We start from the raw sequence: 21,214 nt of genomic DNA on the forward strand, positions 1-21,214 counted from the left end.
TGTCACCGTGGCCAATACCAGCCATAGTGACACCTCTGACTTGTAGAAGAACATGTTCAAAACTGTGGGTCTGGGTTGTGCTGGAAGATAAAGGCAAACTACGTGCAGGAGAGGTGCTACGATGTCAGCACAGTTGCCAGACGCACGCAAGTATAAAGAAGCCTTTACACATTTGTTTCACCAGCAGTTCTCCTTATGGAGAATTTGGACATTGTCTTTGAAGGAATGGCTGTTCTTCTTCAGACAACTTAACTGCTGATTCTGGACCCAAACAAACCGGCTTTGAATGCTGCACCGCAGGTCTGTGAAGCTGCAGCTTCATTCCCTCGATGTGGCGGTTTTTGGACTCCTCACTACACTGCGCCACAGAAGCAACATTTCAGCTGAAGTAATCTTTTGGATGAAAGGTGAAATGTCTTCAGCAAAAGAACAGTCCAGGTGAGGATGCGAGTTTTCAGGTCTCCTCGGTTTAAGCTTTAAGGATGTCAATGTTTTCACAGGGCTCGTGTATTAAATACTGTCGAGATGAGTGCAGTTAAATCCTTCCCGCAGGCCATGCAAGAAAATATGAGTTTCTTTTATTCCCCCTTTTCCTGCTCCATTTCAGACAGCAGAGCATCAGTCATCACCGCCAAACTTTCACTGTTATTATCTTAAGCGCTACGTTATCACACTTCCAATAATGGATGGGGGTTGGGGGAGGGGTCACTGAGGTAAAGAAGATCTGAGGATGTTATGGATGTTACTGCATATTATAGTGAAAGTAGGAGCAAATGTTCTGAAAGACCTCACATTGTAAATACAAATGTAAAAAACAATTGATAGTGACTTTAATGAATATGTCCAACATATTTCATATGGTCTAGACTAGCATTTAAGAGGTCGGCTCTTGTTAGAATTTCAGTGTGTGGTGTTTGCATGTTCTCCCTGTGCCTGTGTGGGTTTCTTCCCAAATCCCTAAAACATGCATGGATGGTTAACTGAAAACTGTAAATTGCCTGTAGGTGTGATTGTGAGTGCCAACAGTTGTTTGTTTGTATGTGCCCTGCGACTGGCAGACATCCAGTTTAGGGTATATCCCGCCTCTCGCCCAGAGTCGGCTGGAATAGGGACCAGCTCGCCCGTGACGTGAGTGATGATAAGCTGTATGGAGAATGGATTGAAACATTGAAGTGTAACAAACGTGGCCCCAAAATAAATAAATAAATAAATAAATGAATAAATAAATCAAGATAGGGCAAACATTTACAGACCACTGCGGTCACTCACATTTGAAAAATGTACAGTTGCGGTCAGTCATGCCCGCAGATATAAAGTTGCAGGTGTGTGTTCTGTTTGTAATTATGAGTATACCTCTTTAAGAAAGCAAGGGGGCAGTGTCAGGTAAACTAGGAAGTAAAGTAGGCTGAGCAGCAGCTCCTTCCGTGTCAAAGAAAAACATTTGAAAAAAAGACATCAGGCTGCGGTTCACTTAAAGGGCTCAGCTTAGAGTGAACATTGGTTAAGACTACATAAAATAAGCGGTTAAGACTACATAAAATAAGCGACGTCTTTCAATATCTATGTATTTCCACTCGGAACATATTTTACCCGTGTGATTTTTTGTGCTTGACTGCGAGTGAGATGGCGCGCGGGAACATACGCGCCCGTCAAATCACAGTGACTGCCACTGTATGTTAGCTTCATTAAAGACTGAATTGTCCGTAGGTGTGAATGTGATTGCTTATTTGATTATATGTGTCGTCTGCCTCTAGCTGTAGCTCACTAACAACTCAAATGAGGATAAGCGTGATAGAAAAGGGATTGATTGTACGTTCACTCACTAGGAAGCAGAGTCATTGAGCTGATACTCTCGGGCCCGTGTGAAGCAGCTCTGGACACCGCCGTCGGCCCACAGTCGCTGGATGACATTTGACAAGTCGTCCGGCAAGATGCCCTGCTCCTCCGCAGCAGCAGACAGGGAAAAGAGTTGCCGGGCATCGTCCTGACAACGCAAAACAAAAACGTCACACACGTCACATTATCAGAGGAGTTGCAGGATGACATTCTCTGGGACGAAAGAGATGATAACTCGACCTTAATAAAGCCATACACGCATGCAAACCAGAGTAATGATGCTTTACAAATCGAGAATGCTGATGTAGTCGGAGGGAGGCGCTACTACTCTTGTCTCTATGGGATTCACTGCTGCGGACCGGTACAAAAAAAGTGTGCGGTTGTTTATGACAGCCTGGAAGAAATTTGAATTTGAAAATCAGTTGCATCGGCCTGTGCCTATGTCAAAGCGCTCACCTCAATCATGTGAAATAGGAAAAGCTAAATCGAAGTTCACAAGCCAGCAAAAACGAGGAACGAAACAAGCCTGTTTGGAGAGCTTGAAAAAGGAAAACTGGCCATCTAAGAGATAAAATTATTGCCTGCAATTGTCAAAGAAAGCCAATATTGGCAGTCCTACCTACTAGTCGACTTTCACACACTAAACCAAACCCACTCTGCATATTGTCTCGACAGACTCGCAAATGAGGCAATGACCCAATTAGAACTGCTTTGACACATGGAGTCCAAGCACCCAGCATTAAAAAGACAGCCCTATGGATTTTTTTCAATCTATAAAAAAAGGATGATCCCAAGATGGAGCTGGTTCTTTGAGAAGAAGCAAGGCCAGGGCTTGCACTACAGTAATGGTGAGTTTATTTAATCATTTGTTTATATATATTTCTGTGCCGGTCTGTCAAAATGTGTATTTACATGAAATTGGTCTTTGGTGTAAAAATGTTAAGAACCACTGGGGTAGGAATGCAAGATAAATTAAACAAACTGATAAGCAAACTATCACGACGAAGCTGGTTGATGTGTTCTTACGGTATTGAACCAAAAAAGGGAAGTAGTGATTAAAATCTTATCCACAAGCTTCCCGAGTCAATAGGCACCAACAAAGAGAGCTCATCTTTTTTCTCTAATTGCAACTTCCCAGGGACTTAATGCTCTGTTTACATGCGAGTGCCTGCCACCATAAATTCCATCGACGAATTGAGAAGATTGACAGAGGAGCAGCGAAAGGAAGGCTCCTCAATGTTGTTATTTAATAGAGGCCAAAACGACTGATGACACCACGTCACTGACATATCTTACATATCAAACTAGTGGCTAAATTATTAACATTGCCACATTTCCCCATGATGCAGGCTGTCTAATGAATCTACAGCTCACACTTGATTTCCTGGTGGAAACTTAACTTTCCCTTGTGAGAGAATTTCAGTCATGAACAAGGTGCCGCAGCACAAAATCCCCAGGGCAGGATATGGGTGTTAAAGATGAAGGCAAGAGAGAGCCTTTGATGGCGATTAGAAGAGATTATATCGCCGGGCAGAAAAGATAAGTTATACTGCACTCGAGCAGGTTCCCTAAAGATGTATTTAGCACCACATTCTTCTCACGCAACTGGTCAGCCTCATGTTACTCAGGTCTCTGGCACTTAAAGCACGTAGTCTTATTCCCAAAAGCCAGCTATAAAACCATAATAAAAAAAACTTAATAATGAGGGGCCCTACCGCCCTTGCAGCCTCCTCGTAGTCGATCTTGAGGTTGGACATGGCTTTGATGATGGCCATGATTGACTGGATGGTGTTGCTGTACACAACTGCCCTGTACTGCTTGCATTCGTCTTCTGAGTAGCCATCTTCGTGGATAATCCTGTAAACAACAACAAAAACACAAAAGAAGTTCAAATGGAAAGGAAGCATATAATTGAATGTTATCAATTTTGGATGAAATGTAGATTTAAAATAACCACCTAACACTCCAAAAAGTCAATGAAATGTGGCGGTATTAGATTAAATGTGAGACGTTTGTGGCCTACAACATCTTAAGACCAATTTATAATGATTTTTGTAAACAATCAGTGTCATGTTAAACCCAACAAGGCTTACACTCCAATAAAATCATGTTTCATAAAGCCAAGTTTTACCATATTCAATGCGGTGAAATTAATTGTCCTTACTTAGTTTTACTATGCCAAGACCCCAAAGTATTGGATTATAACAATACTATTTTTAAAGATGATTTAAATATGTCTATTTTCATGGCGCATAGTCTGTTGTATGCAGGTCAAAATTTGTTGCCTAGATTAAATTCAAATTAGGAATTGTACAGGATGTGACAATGTTACAAATTAAATGTGATACTTTTGAGAACACTGTGAGCTAGTGGAAGCATATCAGTGCTTTCTTTGTCATCAGAAGTTGGAAAATGGGCAAAAGATATGCAGATTCCAAGTAATCATCACAAAAAGTAATTGTTCCAGGGATGGGCATTTGATTAGATTACCTTGATCAACGATGGATAAAATAAATAAATGGGTGTAAAAGTTCATCTGAATCTTGTGAAATTGTTTTAAAGCCAGTGTTGTTTTGAGGGGGGAAAAAAAACAGTGCTGCTTGGAGGAGTTGCCAGAAGAGGCTGTGCCAGGATAAAGGGCAAGTTTGTTAGACAATGGTGAGTCCAGCCATGATGTATGTCTTCGAGGCAGTGGCATGGAAGATAGAACAGGAAGCAGCGCTGGAGGTGGCAGATATGAAGATGTTAGGTTCTCTCTAGGAGTGATCAGGTTGGACAGGATTTGTAATGAGCTCATCAGACGGACAGCCAACATTAGATGTTTTAGATGAGCAGACTTGGAGGGGTTGAATGGTTTGGACATGTCCACAAGAAAGATTGTGATTAGGATGAATACAAGAGACCAAGAGGAACACATCAGAAAAGGTTGATGTAGTAAGGAAGGCATGAACATGGAGAAGATAGGCTTGTAATTAAAAGAATGACGCTTTCTCTGCTACTCTGGGAACCTCTTCTCTGATTAGCTGGTAAGTTTCAGTTCAAAATATTCATCAATAAAGCTCGTGTGGGGTGTAATTCCCAGGGGTTCCCTCAGTCGATTTCTCGAAATTACCATGACATTTCAACTGGAGTCACTTGCGCTAAAAAAATGTAAATAACGTTAATGGAACATTATCTGTGAGAAGAGCAGTGTGGGCAGTAGAGTAGGTCACGTACTTTAGTAATTGCCCCCCCCCCCCCAAAGAATTTTTTTTTTTTATTATGCTGCATTTTAAAGGCATTTGGAGAAGTCATTCCACATCAGGTACAATACTACATTAAGATGGTGGACATTTGTCACATTGCTATTTTAATCAAAGTATATTTGCACCAACAGTCACTGTCCAATAGTTTTGAATCAATAATTCTTTTGATACCCGGGTTCAAATCCTGTCTCTCCTGCGTGGAGTTTGCATGTTGCCTGAGTGGGCTTTCTCCAGGTACGTTTCCTCCAACCTCCCAAAAACATGCACGTTAGATGAATTGAAGACTTTAAATTATCCATAGTTGTGAATGCGAATGGTTGTTTATGTGCCCCGCAATTGACTAGCGACAAATTTAGAGAGTAGACTGGAACGGATAATGGAGTTTCCATTCATTTCAAGAGGTAAACATGATTTGAGATACAAGTGTTTTGAGTAGGAAGCGTGTATAAAAGAACAAATCAAACTGGTACCTTAAAGCACCACTGTACTAAAGAGGAATAGACCAAAACAAAAGTCACAGTCAAAGGGATAATATGATTGTGGTGTCCCTATTTGCAGGCAAAATAAATATTTGCTGCTTTCCGAGCACGTGTTGGGATTGACAGAAAGAGGAGCTGCTGAGCTGCACTAAAACAAGCATGTACTCCGGCTTGTCATCGACCAGAGACCAGTGGCAGTACCAGAATCCTCAACCCTGAGCGATGCACTAAATGAAGCCTCATTAAAATGCAAGTGAGCCTGCTGAGAAGCAGCAAGACAGTTTAGAAGATTGAAAGCACCCACTGTTTCCTCTGCAACCCAACAACACGGAAAACTGTAGCTTTCATTGACTTGATTATGACATGTTGCAAACTCGCAGTCATTTCATGAACACAATTTAAAATACTGGCACACAAAGGATTAACAGTCACGTGGTTGCAGTTGAGTATTTGAAGTTGTTAGGGGTTTTGTTGTCATCTGAACATTAGTTTTATTCTCACAGAGGTGCGGCATTATTTGTATTACTGCTTGACCGAGCGATGCAAGAGCAAGCTAAAACCGCTTTGTCAAATACAGTGGTGTAAAAAAGTATTTAGTCAGCCACAAATTGTGCAACTTCTTTCACTTAAAAGATGAGGCCTAAAATTTTCATTGTATGCATAACTCACTTATGAGAGCCAAAATGAGGGGGAAAAAAACATCCAGAAAAGCACTCATTTTTCATGAAGTTATTAGCTAATCCATCCATTTTGTGATCCACTTATGCTCACAAGGGTTGAGGGAGTGCCGGCGTCTAGCCCAGCGGTCAACAAGCAGGAGGCAGGGTACACCCTGAACTAGTTTCCAGCCAATCGTAGCGCACATGAAGACAGGCAACAGTCGCACTCACAATCACACCTAGGGGCAATTTAGAGTGTCCAATTAATGTTGCATGTTTTTGGGATGCAGGAGGAAACCAGTGCCCACCTGGAAAAAAACCCACACAGGAACGGGGGAGAGCATGCAAACTCCAAACAGGATGTGAACCCTGGTCCCCAGAACAGTGAGGCCAACGTTCTACAGCTGCTCCACCGTGCTGCCTTTGGTAATTTGGTATCATTGTCATGTTGAAAGATTCAGGCATGTTTCATCTTCAATGCTTTTGTTGATTGAAGGAGGTTTTCCCTAAAAATCCCACAATACAATGGCCCTTTTCATTCTTTCCTTTACAGCTCAGTCATCCCGGTCCTTTTGCAGAAAAAAAAAAATAGCTGCAAAGAACGATGTTTCCACCCCATATTTCAAAACAGGTGTGGCGTTCTTTGGATGCAACTCAACATTCTCTCTCCTCCAAAAACGAAAAGTTGAATTTATACTTTATATTTTGGTTTCATTTGACCATGTAACATTCTCCCAATCCTCTTCTGGATCTTCCAAATGCTCTCTAGCAAACCTTAGATGGGCCTGGATACTAGTTTAAACAGGGGTGCACATCTGGGACAGGGCAGGATTTCAGTCCCGGTCGGCGTAGTGTTACTCATGGGAACCTTTGTGACTTTTGGCCCAGATCTCTGCAGGTCATTTACTAGGCGTGTGGTTCTGGGAAGTTTTGCTCACCGTTGTAATCATTTTGACTCCACGGGGTGAGATCTTGTACGGAACGTCAAATGGAGTTTCAGTGGTCTTGTATGGCTTTCATTTTCTAATAATTACACATCAACATCATCATGAACCAGCAGTTTGAAAAGGGCTCAGCTAGCTACTTAAAAAGCATCGTTCTCGGCCGTGATAGTGCTCATGCTAAAGTGAGAATGACGGAAAATCAAGGAGGAAGAATTAATGGAAGAACCGAGAAGGAATCTGGTCGATGAACAATATTAGTAATGAAATCGGACCTGCTAAATTCTAATCAATTGCCATTCAAAACTTTGCCTCTGGCCCAAAGCCTGCTGGGATAGGTTAAAGCTCAGGTATTTATGTGTTCCCTTTATTTTTTGAGCAATGTATTTGAGAATATTTGTGGTGACTTTGAATCCATGTGTGGCTGTGTCATCCAACCACATCCTGAAATGACACACTCAAGTAACTACTAATAGATTTAAATTGTGTAATTACTTTGGGGGGGAGGGGGGGGATCAAAACAAAAAGAAACTCACTTCATCTGCTTTACAATGGTGCTCTTTCCAGACTCCCCAGCACCTGCAAAGAGAACAAAAACAGGCAGAGATTTAAAAATACACTCCTGTTGGACGGGAAATATAAACAGTTGACGCGAGAGGCCTTCTCACATCTGGAACGTCTATCCAGCTCCCCTCTTTCTACCTCCCTGCTCTCATTTATATCCCGCTCACTGGATATACACCGCAGTTACACCCAGCTGACACTGTAGTATGAATTTAAAACAGTTTTGGGCCATTTTAAGTTCATGGTGGGAAGGCCCAGGCCAGGCTGAGCACTAAAGAGTGGCAGGCCTCCTATTGTTCTCATTTCATTTGTGACAAGTTACTCCATAATATTTTAATGGAAATGCATTGGATTGATAAGGCTTTTCTTACCCTCTGCTATGTTTACTTTAATACCCTGAGGCGACCAGAGAGAGCTCATCTGACACAAGGAATCAAATACTACACACACACACACACACACACACACACACACACACACACACACACACACACACACACACACACACACACACACACACACACACACACACACACACACACACACACACACACACACACACACACACACACACACACACACACACACACACACACACACACACACACACACACACACACACACCAGTGTATTAGCCCAGTGTAAAAGCCCACCAGTGTACCCTACTAGGCATTGAGTAGAATGCATATCCACAGGGAAACTTCTGGTTAAGAATAGGCAGGGATGGCTTGCACAGAGCCGTCAGCTCCAACTTACATATGTATATGGGACAGGAGCTCATAGATTCCTCTATAGGACCACAGTGTGCAGCCCATTACTACAGTTCACTAATGTCATGCGTAATTTATTGTAAATGTGTGGCTTTCATAAGAGCTAAGTTACAGATGAGAGTGGATAACAGTTCCGGTAGAGGAGCTGTGAGCTGTATCAACGTATCAATGAAAGCTCACACATTGTCAGCGAGGTCTTAATAATATGATGTTACATGTGAGAATAAGCAGTATGGAAAATTGATGTTTACTATTGCGGTTGCAGTTTCCTGTGTATAATTGCACTGTATCATTTGATAGAAACATCCATCAATAGTTCACCCTTCGTAACACAACCAAAAAAGAAACAAACTCCAAAAATTGTTCAAATAATTCTCGTGTGACAGTGCCGATCAAAATTGACCCTTATTATCTTGTACAAGACCATAACACTATACTGTATATAAAAATAATTATAGAAAGTTCTTGTGGAGCTGAAATGTATGCAGAGGTATACTAATGCTGTTGCCACCATATGTACACCTATAGCAGTCACTGTGATTTGACCGGCACGTATGCGCCATCACACTCGCAAACCTGCACAGTCGAGGACGAAAAATCCCGTGTGTAAAATTTGTTACGAGTAGAAATACATAGATATTGAAAGATAGAAGCATATTTTAAGTATTGACTATTGTTCCCTCCAAGCTGCGCCACTGTGCAATTGCGCACTTGTCACACACTCTCAGCACACATGAAAACCGATCCAGCGCTATGAACCACAGCCTGACATCTTTTTTTAATTGATTTATCTTTAAACATGGACGCACATGATCTCTAACAACGAGCTGCTGCTCAGCCTCCTTCTACTTCCTAGTTTACTTGACACCGCCCCCTCCGCTCATAAAGGGGTACAGTCATAATTAGAAACAGAACACACCCAGAATTTTATATCTGCGGCCATGACTCGTGGACCACACCCGCACATTTGTCCAAATGTGAGTGACTGCTATAGTGAGCTAGCTAATCAGTTTGCAAAGAAAAAACAGATTAACACAGTTATTTGTTGAACAAACAGAGCAATGTTGTTGAGCAGGTGGGGAAGAAAAAGAAATATTCTCTGTAACTGAGCATCCAACAGTGTCAATTGAAAAAGTAAATTCTTCAATGAAGAAAGTGGGTATAAATACAAAGCATGTTGGCTGAATGCAAATATGAAGTTTATTATTACTGTACGTGTGATTGCAAACAGCTATGACGCTCATGATTTCTGTTAATATGCAGAGTTATTGCTTCTTCTAACTCTCGTATCAATTATATATAAGTATGGAGGACCTGGGATAGGCTCGATCACTCCCGCGACCGTTGTGAGGATAAGCGGCGCAGAAAATGGATGGATAGAAATAAGATACAGTAGCTTGCTCGAGTACAACAGTCTATAATTTTAACTGCTTAACATACACTGTTATACAAAATTGAATGGATCAAAGTTAATAATATCCACAAAAAAAACCTCTCAATTTTCCGACTCAAGGAAATTTAATCACACGTTCATTTCAATAAATGTTAACGTGCTTTCTTATGCTGGGACTTTTTCAGTGAGCATGTATTTACAGAGAATAAAGTACCAGTGCAGTACTGATGTGTATGAAATATTTAAACCATTCACTTGTGAGCTGGAAGTAAAAGGCTCCCAACAACTGCACAGGCGCATGTGCTTTAATAACAGTGCGTGTGTAGACTTCCTGAAGGACTGATCTCATTTATTAATGGAGGCATAACTGAAGGAAACGCACATTCAGTATGACGGTTGGGACTTGATACAAAGTGAGAAGTCTCTAATGTGATCTGAAGGGGCAATTCCACCCAAGGATCAGGGCGATTAGCAGATGCTTGAGGTTCTGTGCCAAAAAAAAAAATCAGCGATAGGAAGTGTGACAGCAGGACCAATCACGTGTGTTGTGCTGCATTAGCTCCGTCTCTCCGGTTTGGATCACAGCTGCAGCAGTTTAAAAAAAAAAAAAAAAAACAACCAACACACACACACACACACACACACACACACACACACACTTTCCACATGACCTTTTTCAAAGGACTAACCTGCACATTAGTGCAACAAAGATATTACTGCATTTGACAAGGGTATTGGCATGTTTTGAGTATTTCGATTTTTTTTTTCCGCTTATTTAACTCATTCACTGCCAGCCCTCCGTCGATTACTATTACAACTGTCAAGTTTCACGGAGCAGACAACTAGCGCAATTCAATTACGTCATCAAGCATGAGCAAAGATGGCAGAAATGGACTGTACGTTTGATTCAAGGGGCATGAAAGAAATGCGATGGCGCACTACTTGGCAAGTCACTGTGAAATACAACAAAAGAGGAAGATGCTGTCAGAAAATACAAAATATGAGAAAAAAGACAACATTTCAAAAGTGTGGGATCATTTCAGGCCAAGAAGAAAGGCAAACACTGGTGACGGGAAGTCTCTCAAGACCCAAGATGGATGTCATAAATCAGTAAGTTTAATGTTCATGAAATATAATAATGTAATGTCAGCGCTGCTGATATTAAGGTTAAGGTTTCTATTAATTATGGCTACTGTCAAAATTGTGGCCAGCTTATATGATGGCAATAACTACAATATATGTAGACTTCATTAAAGGTGTTTGCTAGTGAAGGGACGGTTTTGCTCAGTCATTTAAGTGTGCGAAAAGGTGGAAAATCAAAAATAAGTTGATCAAAAATGTGCAGGGACGCAACTTCTCCTGTGGAATACAAAATTAAGACATGTACTTGACAGTTACTCAATGACAATTGATGGCACGTTTGCATGCTCTCTCTAAAGTGGGGGGGGGGGGAATCCCACTGTTTTGGGGCAACCCTATTTGTCATTAACTTTAAATAATCATCTTATTCATCCATCTTTCCGCAGTGCCTGCTAATTGCATCAGCATCCTGGGACCCGCCACACAATGTTAACACAGCGGGGACGGGATGAAATAGGTGGGCAAGTTGTTTTGAGCAAGCATTGACCCATCACAGTGGGGCTCGGGAGTCCGGGACACAAAGGGATCAGTGTGGGTCCCTGCGAGCAGAGAACACAGGCCTGCTGTTGATGTTGTGGCCTTCATCATCCAAAACGGTGCAATGGCTCACACCAGTTACTCACACTTTTCAAGATTATTCAGTGGCGACAAGAAAAGACTTGAGATGACATGAATGAGAAGTACAGGCAGACGATACTGTAAATGATTGAATTACTTTCTCTAACCAGAGCGGGGGTGGATTATACAGTTTGATGACTAGTGTACAGTGTACGGAAACTGTACAAAACAAATACATTATCAGGAAGCTGGTTAACTTCTACTGAACAACAGAATTGTATCTGCAGCATCTGTATGGTAAAAGGGGATACTATTTCGAGGAAAGAAAAAATATTTTGAGGGAGACTTTATACCGATCTGATTGGCTTGATCAGTAGTATTGGCCGATACTTAGCATTTTATGCTCATCAGCTTTAATGATGTAAGACATTAACTCGACGTCGTCATCGTGTACAGCATACTTGCATCCAAAAGCTAATTTATTTTAAGAAAATAAAAGTTAGCAATTCCTACTAGCAGGATCCAGTGAGAAAAGACTCCCTTCTGACATTACACAGAACTTTACACCACTGCTTCACATAGAAATAATTAGCTTGAGCTTTGCCAACAAGTTTTACATCGGAAGCCCTGCAAGAAACACAAGCACCACTTCCTTCTGAAATCCCGTCAAGGAGTAATCAGACCCAGCTGGCACATAAAACTCATGAGCGAATATACAACATATCTGTGGTTTTGATAGACAGGACAAAGAAATTCAGTCAACAGATGGCTCTGATGCTTGGGGCAAAATGCATGTCTGGACAGCTCACTGACAACTGCTGCCAAAGAGGGAAGATCATATCTACTCTGAATGACACAAAGGCAAAATTGATAAAGACAAAGAATAAATGAACATTTGATTCCATTCATTGATGGCATTTCTGCTACTCCAGTTTTCACCAGAAAAGGTGAAAAAAAAAAAGAAAAAAGGACAGTTGTGGGCAGATCACCAAAGATGAAAATAATGGAAAATTGTACTTGACTCCTTTATGGCTCAGATGGAATGTGCTCAGCTCTGTTATGCTGTATTGCACTGAGAATAATAAAAATTGTGGGTAAAGCTCAAAATACTTCCATAATTGCTTTTATCCTCACGCACAGACGCCCAAAAGTGGAAATTTCCATTCCAAATGAAAAAGAAAAATTCCAACACTTTACTCCTCTACAGAATTTAAAGTAAAGTGTGTGTGTGTGTGTGTGTGTGTAGGGGGGTGACTGAAAATGTAATCTCAAAAAAGGGGGGAACCACTGGATTACAGCACTGCAAGAGGCTAAAGCCTTGAGGTGTACTTGGTTCTGAAATGTACATCAAAGTTCAAACAAAGGTCAAAAATTGTGAAAGCGGAGACGTTTTTTGGTTGGAAAAAAAAAAGCAAGGGATTGCACAGGCATGTTGCAAGGTTTGAAAAATGAGCTTGCAGAACACCTTAATAGGGCTCAGCTCAGCCAGCATCAAAGCATCAACTGTACTCGTGGGGGAAAATAGCTTTGAAACACTAACAAATCGAAGGTGAAACACCAACTAGGATTTTTTTAAACCCTCAAAGGCTCCACTACAATATAAAATAATGTTAGAGTATGAATTATTTACTACTTACCTGAAAAAAACTGTCTTAAATAATCGATAGGAACCAGAGTTGAAATTTCATGCAAAGTGATGCATGGTTTATCTCGAAGTGTGAAAGCAAAGGTTGGACAGTGAGGGTCAAGAAAATCATAAGGGTGTTGCATTTCAGTCCTGGGAGGCGACGAAATGTTGTGATGAATGAGGCGGCAAGCTTTTAATCTTGGGAGACAGCAGAGGGAACGAGGAGGATGAGATGAGGGGAAGGACGGAGAAAGTTATGGCCTTTGGAGACCCTGGTGGGCCACTTGAGTGAGGACCCAGAGTGAAGCAGCCAAATCAATGGTCCGAGCCCTCGTCCTGGATGCCAGCCAAGGAGATGAGCTTGAAAATCCACAACACAGAGGAGTTCATAATACTGAAGGAGTCAAACATAATTGTTTAAGCACTGGTCTGTACCAGGCTTGTAAATGTCTACATTGCACTTGGGTTATCTAGCATTTATTCAAGGTGTTTTTTCTTTTGCTTCAAAAGACTGAATGTTCTTCGACAGCGCTGTGAACAGGAATTTCTACCAGGCCCACCAGATTGAGTAAATTCAGATTGAATAAAGGTGCGTCAAACAGAAGGTTGCTGAAGGTTTGCAACCCTATCAGCTGTTTCTCGTGTTCTACACCATCTGGAGTCATTTCAGCAAACTCAAATGCACTGTAGTACCTTTTCATTGTGGAGTTGGCAAACATTCAGATAAAATATATTTTTTGGAGTCATTTGATAAGTTGTCTTTGACTTTGATGAAATGTCAACTATCAGTATACAAAGCATTCAATGTTGATTGTTCAAAAGTAATACAGAATACCAAACGTGTATTTGTGCACTACTTGTGCAAAGACCTGTAAAAGCCATTGTCGTCACCTGCTTAAAGGCCAAGAAATCTATTTATTTATTTTCTAGAAGCCCATTCATGTGTATTTTTGTGCCCCATTGACCTTTCTCCACTTTTAACCTTCTACCTTATAATTTAATCAAGGCTTGGGCTTGCAAGCATCTGGCAAGGTCAGGGTTGCAATTATGTGACTCTCACACTATAGCACATGCCTTGCTAGAGAGACACACTTGCATCAGGGTACTCAAAAGGTAATCTGTCTGAATTCGAAATCCCAACCGCTGGCTTTTATAGACAGTCTTATTCCTGTGCTAAAATGATTAGGAATCATTTTAGAAACAGCATACTCTGTATGGAGAAAAATGGCTGATCAGCAGTATTACTGTTTCTTAAAGATGACTCAACAATTACAAGACCTGCTGTTTAATTCAGACTGAATAAAGTTGGGCAATTCGGTATGGATTTCTCTAGCATGCGCCACCATAAATTAGAAATTAATTAGAACGAGTCTAGGCTTAATGGCCACCAGCAACACGTGGACTTAACCTTGTTTTTAGTTTAATTTGAAATGTTGTACTGGGAAGAATAATGATAGTATGTTTTCATAAAAGATGGCAAAGGATATGTCTATTATGTGGCAGTGGACTGATACCGTTGGACGCCATGAAAAGACCAATAAATAAAGCATGATCCAGGAATTCAAGTGACTTGCGTCTTGTGCTGTGTAGGTAGATATACAGTGCCTTAAAAATTAATACCCCTTGAATCTTTTACATCACGTGAGCTTAAAGGACAAACTTGAAACACCATCACGAAGACCAAGGAACTCAGCAGACAGATCACAGATAAGGTTACAAAGAAGTTAAAGTTCAATCAATCATGCAAAAATCAGAAGTTATGGCACAACTGCACGCATACCGAGACCTGGCCATCCACCTAAACTGACAGAGCAACCGAGGAGAGCGCTGGTCAGACGAGCAGCCAAGAAGCCAATCGTCACTTTGGAGGCGATACAGAAATCCACAAGTTTGGAGAATCTGTCCACAGGGTAATTATAAGTCATGCAGTCCTAAATTCAGACCTTTATGGAAGAGTGGCATAAAAAAAAAATAGTTGAAAGGAAAGCATACAAAGTCCCATTTGCAGTTTTCACCAAGTCATGTATGAAACACCACAAAAATGCTTTGGTTAGATAAGACCAAAGTACAAAAAAAAAAAAAAAAATGGCTTGAATGCCAAGCACTACATGTGGCAGAAGGCTAACATTGCTCATCACACTGAACAGACCATTCCCACTGCAATAGTGGTGGCAACATCGTGCTTGTGGGGATGGTTTCCTGTACCGTGGAGAGTGTAGTTGGTCAGAGTTGATGGGAAGGTGGATGACCTAAATCTTGTTGGAGGCTGCAAAGGACTTGAGACTGAGAAGGACAGTCATCTTCCAGAAAGAAAATGTTCCAAAATATAAGGCCAGCGGTATAATCAAATAATATAAATACCTTAGAATGGCCCGGGCATAAATCCAGACCTATATCCCATTGAACATCTGTGGCAAGACTTGTGAAACACAGCAATGGAGTGTCCATCCAATTTGGCTGAGCTCGAGCTATTTTGCAAAGGACAAAAATGTCAGTCTCGATGTGCAAATCCAGTAGAAACATACCCCAAAAGTATTGACACACTGGGGGCGAATACAAACCACATTTTCAGATTTGTATTTGATTAAAGTTTCCACTTTACAACTATTTGCTACCGTCTGTTGGCCAATCATATCAAATCTTCAATTTAAAAAAAAAAAAAAAAAAAACTAAAGTAAAGTTTGTGGTTGCTAAGAGGTAAAATGCAATAAAGTTTAAGGGGTATGAATACTTTTTCAAGGCACTGTAGGTAATGTTCATTTCTTGCTGCATCATGAACTATGAAAGAATGCAAATGTATTGCTGATGCATAATACATTCAGTCATTTGCCACCATATTCCCACCTTCCAGACCAACTGCATCCATCCCTGTACTCATACATGTATATTCACATGTTCAGGCACACAGGAGTCACCCTTGCGAAAATTTTGAAGGGTCCTTGAGCAAGATATTGAACCTTTTGTTGATCCTGATCCTTTGCAATCAGAAGGTGGATGAGTAGACAGCGTTAAAGCACTTTAAATACCTTGAAGCTAGAAAAGCACTATACAAGTCAAAGCCCATTTACCATAACAATAATGGATAGTGCCATCAGAATATAAGCAACGGGCGAAGGAGGATCCGTGTTGCAAATGTTTACTGAATAGCAAAAGCAACAACAGTCAAAGTTCATTAATATTTTAATTAGAGATGGTCTATGCTTCAATATTTCATCAGTAACGAAGAATAGATTATACAGTGGTGCACTCACTTATGAGTTAAATTCGTTCCATGGACATGCTCTTCAGGCAAAATACTCATATATCGAATCTTTCCTCACAGAAAAGAATGAAAATTCAAATATTCCATTCAAGACTCAACATTTTGCATCTTTTATTGTGTGTTCCTTGGCCACCAGGAGGCAGTATATTACAGACAGAACCGAGGAAGCATTTCACAACCGAGTGACTCTTCAATAAGATGCGTTAATATCAGGTTTTTGTTTTTTTTTTTTTTCAACAGAAGATAGAACATATGCATGACTATTTTATCTGTCTACATACATTGGTACTTTTTGTGTTCAAATATCTGTTGTTTCACTAAAACACAGACTATTTATTAGGTACATATTACATCGTGTGTTAGCATTAAGTTAATTGCCAAGGCAGTTCTCTGGTTGTTAAAAGGACAACATATAATTCTCTTTGTTACATGTTTAGTTTGACAGTAAAATTCAGCTAGGAGTGGTAATAAACAGATATAAGCCTCTTTTTGAAGAATTGTTCACAATCTGCCAAAACACAACTTATGGAGTGGAGTTTAACATGCTGTTGTCACCATGTAGGATTTTTGTCAAATTTTTGCTTGGAAGTCAAGGTGAGTTTGGGGAGCGGGGAAATTACTTGGGCGCAAATGGGTTTTCCAAATGGACAATGATCCTAAGCCAGGGGTGTCCAACTCACTTTTGTCGTGGGCCACATTGTGGTTATGGTTTCCCTCAGAGGGCCGTTATGACTGAAACCCCCAAAAATTGTTTCATTGCTACATCATATTTATACATAAAATGTATTAACTAGTTGTGGAATCAGAAATCAAGGGGTAATGGATTTTTCAACTACTGTTTATGTTTGGTTAGAAAAAAATTGCTTGCAATATCTGTGTTATCATTCATGTTATACGACAGTTTAAAATTTTTGGAAAGATTTCAATAAGAATCATGGAAGTTGACACATAGGATTTGTCTACATGGGCCACATAAAAATCATACTCTGGGCCAGATCTGGCCCCCTCGCCTTGAGTTTGCCCTAAGCATACTGCCAAAATGGTTAAAAAGGTGAGGATAAAGTCAATGTCACAAAGCCATGATCTGAATGCGATCGAAAATTTGCGGGCAGATCTGAAAAGGCATGTACGAGCAAGGCAACCAAAAAAATCTGACGCCGTTACACCAGTTCTGTCATGAGGAATGGGACAGGATTCCAGCAGAGTACAGTACTGTCAGAAGTTTGTTGAAGGTTACGAAAAACATTTGAACTACGTCATGCAGTTCAAAGGAATCCCTACTCGATACTAAGGAAACATATGTAAACTTTACACCTCGAAGAAAATAATGTAAAATTCTCTAAATTCCCTGTGAGAGGAGCACGGTGGATGTTTTGGTTACAGCGTCTGCCTCACAGTTCTGAGGACTGGGGTTCAAATCCCAGCCCCGCTTATCTGGAGTCAGCATGTTCTTCCAGTGCCTGTGTGGGTTTTCTCCAGACACTCAGTTTTCCTCCTACAAACCCCCAAAATGCATTAATTCGGGACTCTAAATTGCCTGTAGGTGGGATTGTGATTGACAATGGTTGTTTGTTTTTACATGTTCTGCGACTGGCTGGCAACCAGCTCGGTGTACCGTGCATCCTGTGTAAGATAGTTGGGATAGGCTCCAGCATTTCTGCGACCCTTATGAGGATAAGCGGCTCAGAAAATAGTTAACAAAATGTAATCATTTTAGTAATCTGACTGACCTGAAACAGGAGAGATTAAGTCTGATTTGACTTTAGACAGTGAGACAAAGTTAGACAAAAAATGAAATGCGTGTTTTTGCAGAGTTTATGCAAAGGTCTGGCTTCAGCTGTATATGCACCTTGTACTTTGTAGTAGTCCATAATGTCACCAACCCTGCCAGTCCCCTCTGGTATAATTATTGAAACTGAAAGGCCATCGATCAAAAAAAGCGGCCGAGGCGACCAAGGCTGCTTGTGATGACTGGTCTTCTGACAGGCCGAAAAATCAGACATCGTTCTGGCCTTGAAGTGTGCGGACATTAAAGGGCCCAATAGCCCAGTGCACCTGACAAGGACACAACAAACATCATTCAGTGCTTTTGCACATCTTTCGATTAAAAGGACAGTGACTGACGTCAACAGCCGATGAAAGGTTTCAAATGTAATTTAAAGGCCTCAAGAAATAACAACTGACCTAGCTAGGCTACCCTACACTCTATATAGTGGTGAAGGCGAGGTCCTGAGCAGTCTCCACTAACTATTTGATGGTGGAAACACAGATACATTCCTGAACCACATTGTGGTGAAAAGAACTTAACTGTCACTCTATTGCAGTGGATCGTAGAATGAAAGCAGGAGGTCCATTTTGTTAGAAGACCCCTTCAATTTTTTTGAGTCTAAAACTGTCTGGAGGCATTTGTGGCCATCTGCCCATCCTCATGAATGATCCTTGGAGTCCACTGAATAGGTACACAGCATAAATCTGTTCATGGGGGAAAAAAATTGCTAAACTATGACTAGACTGCTTAATGATGGTTTTTGACCCAACGCCACAATGTTCTTCTGAGACACACATCCCGGTTTGAAATTCCAGTTTTTTTAGAAGACTTCCTCTTAAGCCCCTTACAAACCAACCATACCCACGCACCACAGCACTATAGTCATCAATGTTTAAACACATTTCTGTGTGCAATCACGTCATGATATGCACGACTGCAGTGGACATGACTTTTTCTGGTTTTATTTATAAAATGTGAAAGTATCAAAAATCTTATATGTAATAGGGAAAGGTCAAGAGCCACTGAACATTTTGACTCATTTAGATGAATGAAGGGCAAAATGTAGAGGGGGAAAAAAATAAATGAGCAAGAGAAGAAGAATGAAGAAAGAAGCCACACTTAACCACAGGAAACCAGAGTTAAGTCTTCCTCTTTGTAACTATAGCAACTTAAATGTGTAAGCTATAAGAAAAGGCACAGGAAATGAAAAGGGGAGGAGTAAAATTCAAGCTTTCAACAGTTCACACTGTTCCTCAGAGCTTACAAGTTAAAACCTGCATTTAAGAATTCACATTTTACCAACTAATTTTCACTTGCCCTAACATTTACAGAACGAACACACACACACACACACACACACACACACACACACACACACACACAGTTATAAGGAAACTGCTGCAAAAGCTCCAAGTCAAACACTTTTTGTAAGTAGCTCAATAAAGCAACAGCAAGACAAACAACATGGATCATGCAAAGCATACTTCCGGCGGTAACCTCAGAAAACTTTTTTTTGTATTGACTCCTTTTACAGGCTTCAGAAAATATACCATCATACATAAAGTGTTTGTTAGTGTTTGGAGGAGAGCGTGGAAGATCAACAGAACTGCCTAGCTCCTTACAGTGGAGGCAGTACAGTACCCTCAAGTACCTTGAATTACAGCCACACATTAAAACACCATTAAAACCCCTCAAGAGATAAGACTCCATTCATCTCAAAGAAAACTGTGTTATTCAGGCATGTGCACAGGCTGGGAGACAACCTTGACATGGTCACACTATCAGACCTCATGTCTGATGACGAATGTGAAAACAAATGTGAGTCAATACATACAGTGGGGCAAAAAAAAAGTAGTCAGCCACAAATTGTGCAAGTTCTCTCTCTTAAAAAGATGAGAGAGGCATTTAATTTACAGCATTTTCACCTAAGAGAGACAAAATGGAGAGGGGGGGTGGATCTTGACAATCATATTCTCTTATTTTTAAATAACTTATTAGCAAATTATGGTGGAAAAAAAGTATTTGGTCACCAACAAACAACTTTCTGACTCTCACAGACCTCCAAGCTCCTCTGTCCTCCACTCATGACCTGCATTAATGCCATCTGTTTGAACTCATTATCAGTATAAAATGTATCTGTACAGAACCTCAAACAGTTACAATCCAAACTCCACTATGGCCAAGATCAAAGAGTTGTCAAAGGAGACCAGAAACAAAATTGTAGACCTGCACCAGGCTGGGAAGACTGAATCTGTAATAGGTAAGCACCTTGGTGTGAAGAAATCAACCGTGGGAGCAACTATTAGAAAGTGAAAGACATGCAAGACCACTAATAATCACTGGGGCTCCACGCAAGATCTCACACTATGGAGTCAAAATGATCACAAGAACGGTGAGCAAAAATCTCGGAACCAGACTGGGGGGCCTAGTGAATGATCAGCAGAGAGCTGGGACTAAAGTAACAAAGCACCAACAGTAACACACTACACCGACCCGGACTCAAACACTGCAGTCCCCCTGCTTAAGCCAGTACATTTACACGCCCCTGTGAAGTTTGCTACAGAACATTTGGATGATGAAGAAGAGGATTGTGAGAATGTTATATGGTCAAATGTAACCAAAATAGAATTTATGGGTGGAACAAAAAATAAATAAATACATTCAACTTGTGTCTGGAGGAGAAAGAATATCGAGTTGTATGTATATAAGAACACCGTACCTTGACTGAAGCACAGTCGTGGAAACCTTATGCTTTGGAGCCGTTTTTCAGTAAAGGGAGCAGGATAACTAACCCGTGTAAAGAAAAAAGTATAAGGCTGTGTATTGTGAGATTTTGAGGAAAAACCTTCCATCAGGAAGGGCATTGATGATGAAACATGCCTGGCTCTTTCAGGATGACAATGATAAATTCACCGCCGAGACGATGATGGAGTGACTTCGTAAGAAGTATTTCAAGGTCCTGGAGTGGCCGA

The 21,214-nt window shown here is 40.8% G+C and overlaps 1 protein-coding gene across 1 annotated transcript in view; it reads right to left on the reverse strand.

The window, feature by feature from the left end:
• LOC133507175 (guanine nucleotide-binding protein G(i) subunit alpha-2-like) overlaps window positions 1-21,214 on the reverse strand; it is a 62,313-nt gene that overhangs the window by 7,648 nt on the left and 33,451 nt on the right. The window contains exons 2-4 of the mRNA XM_061831972.1: window positions 7,697-7,739; window positions 3,552-3,693; window positions 1,824-1,984 (exon numbers count right to left, since the gene is read on the reverse strand). Of these exons, the coding sequence (XP_061687956.1) occupies window positions 1,824-1,984; window positions 3,552-3,693; window positions 7,697-7,739 (346 nt within the window). The remainder of the gene's footprint in view (window positions 1-1,823; window positions 1,985-3,551; window positions 3,694-7,696; window positions 7,740-21,214) is intronic.

This window comes from Syngnathoides biaculeatus, chromosome 10, assembly GCF_019802595.1.
Source record: "Syngnathoides biaculeatus isolate LvHL_M chromosome 10, ASM1980259v1, whole genome shotgun sequence".
NCBI lineage: Eukaryota > Metazoa > Chordata > Actinopteri > Syngnathiformes > Syngnathidae > Syngnathoides > Syngnathoides biaculeatus.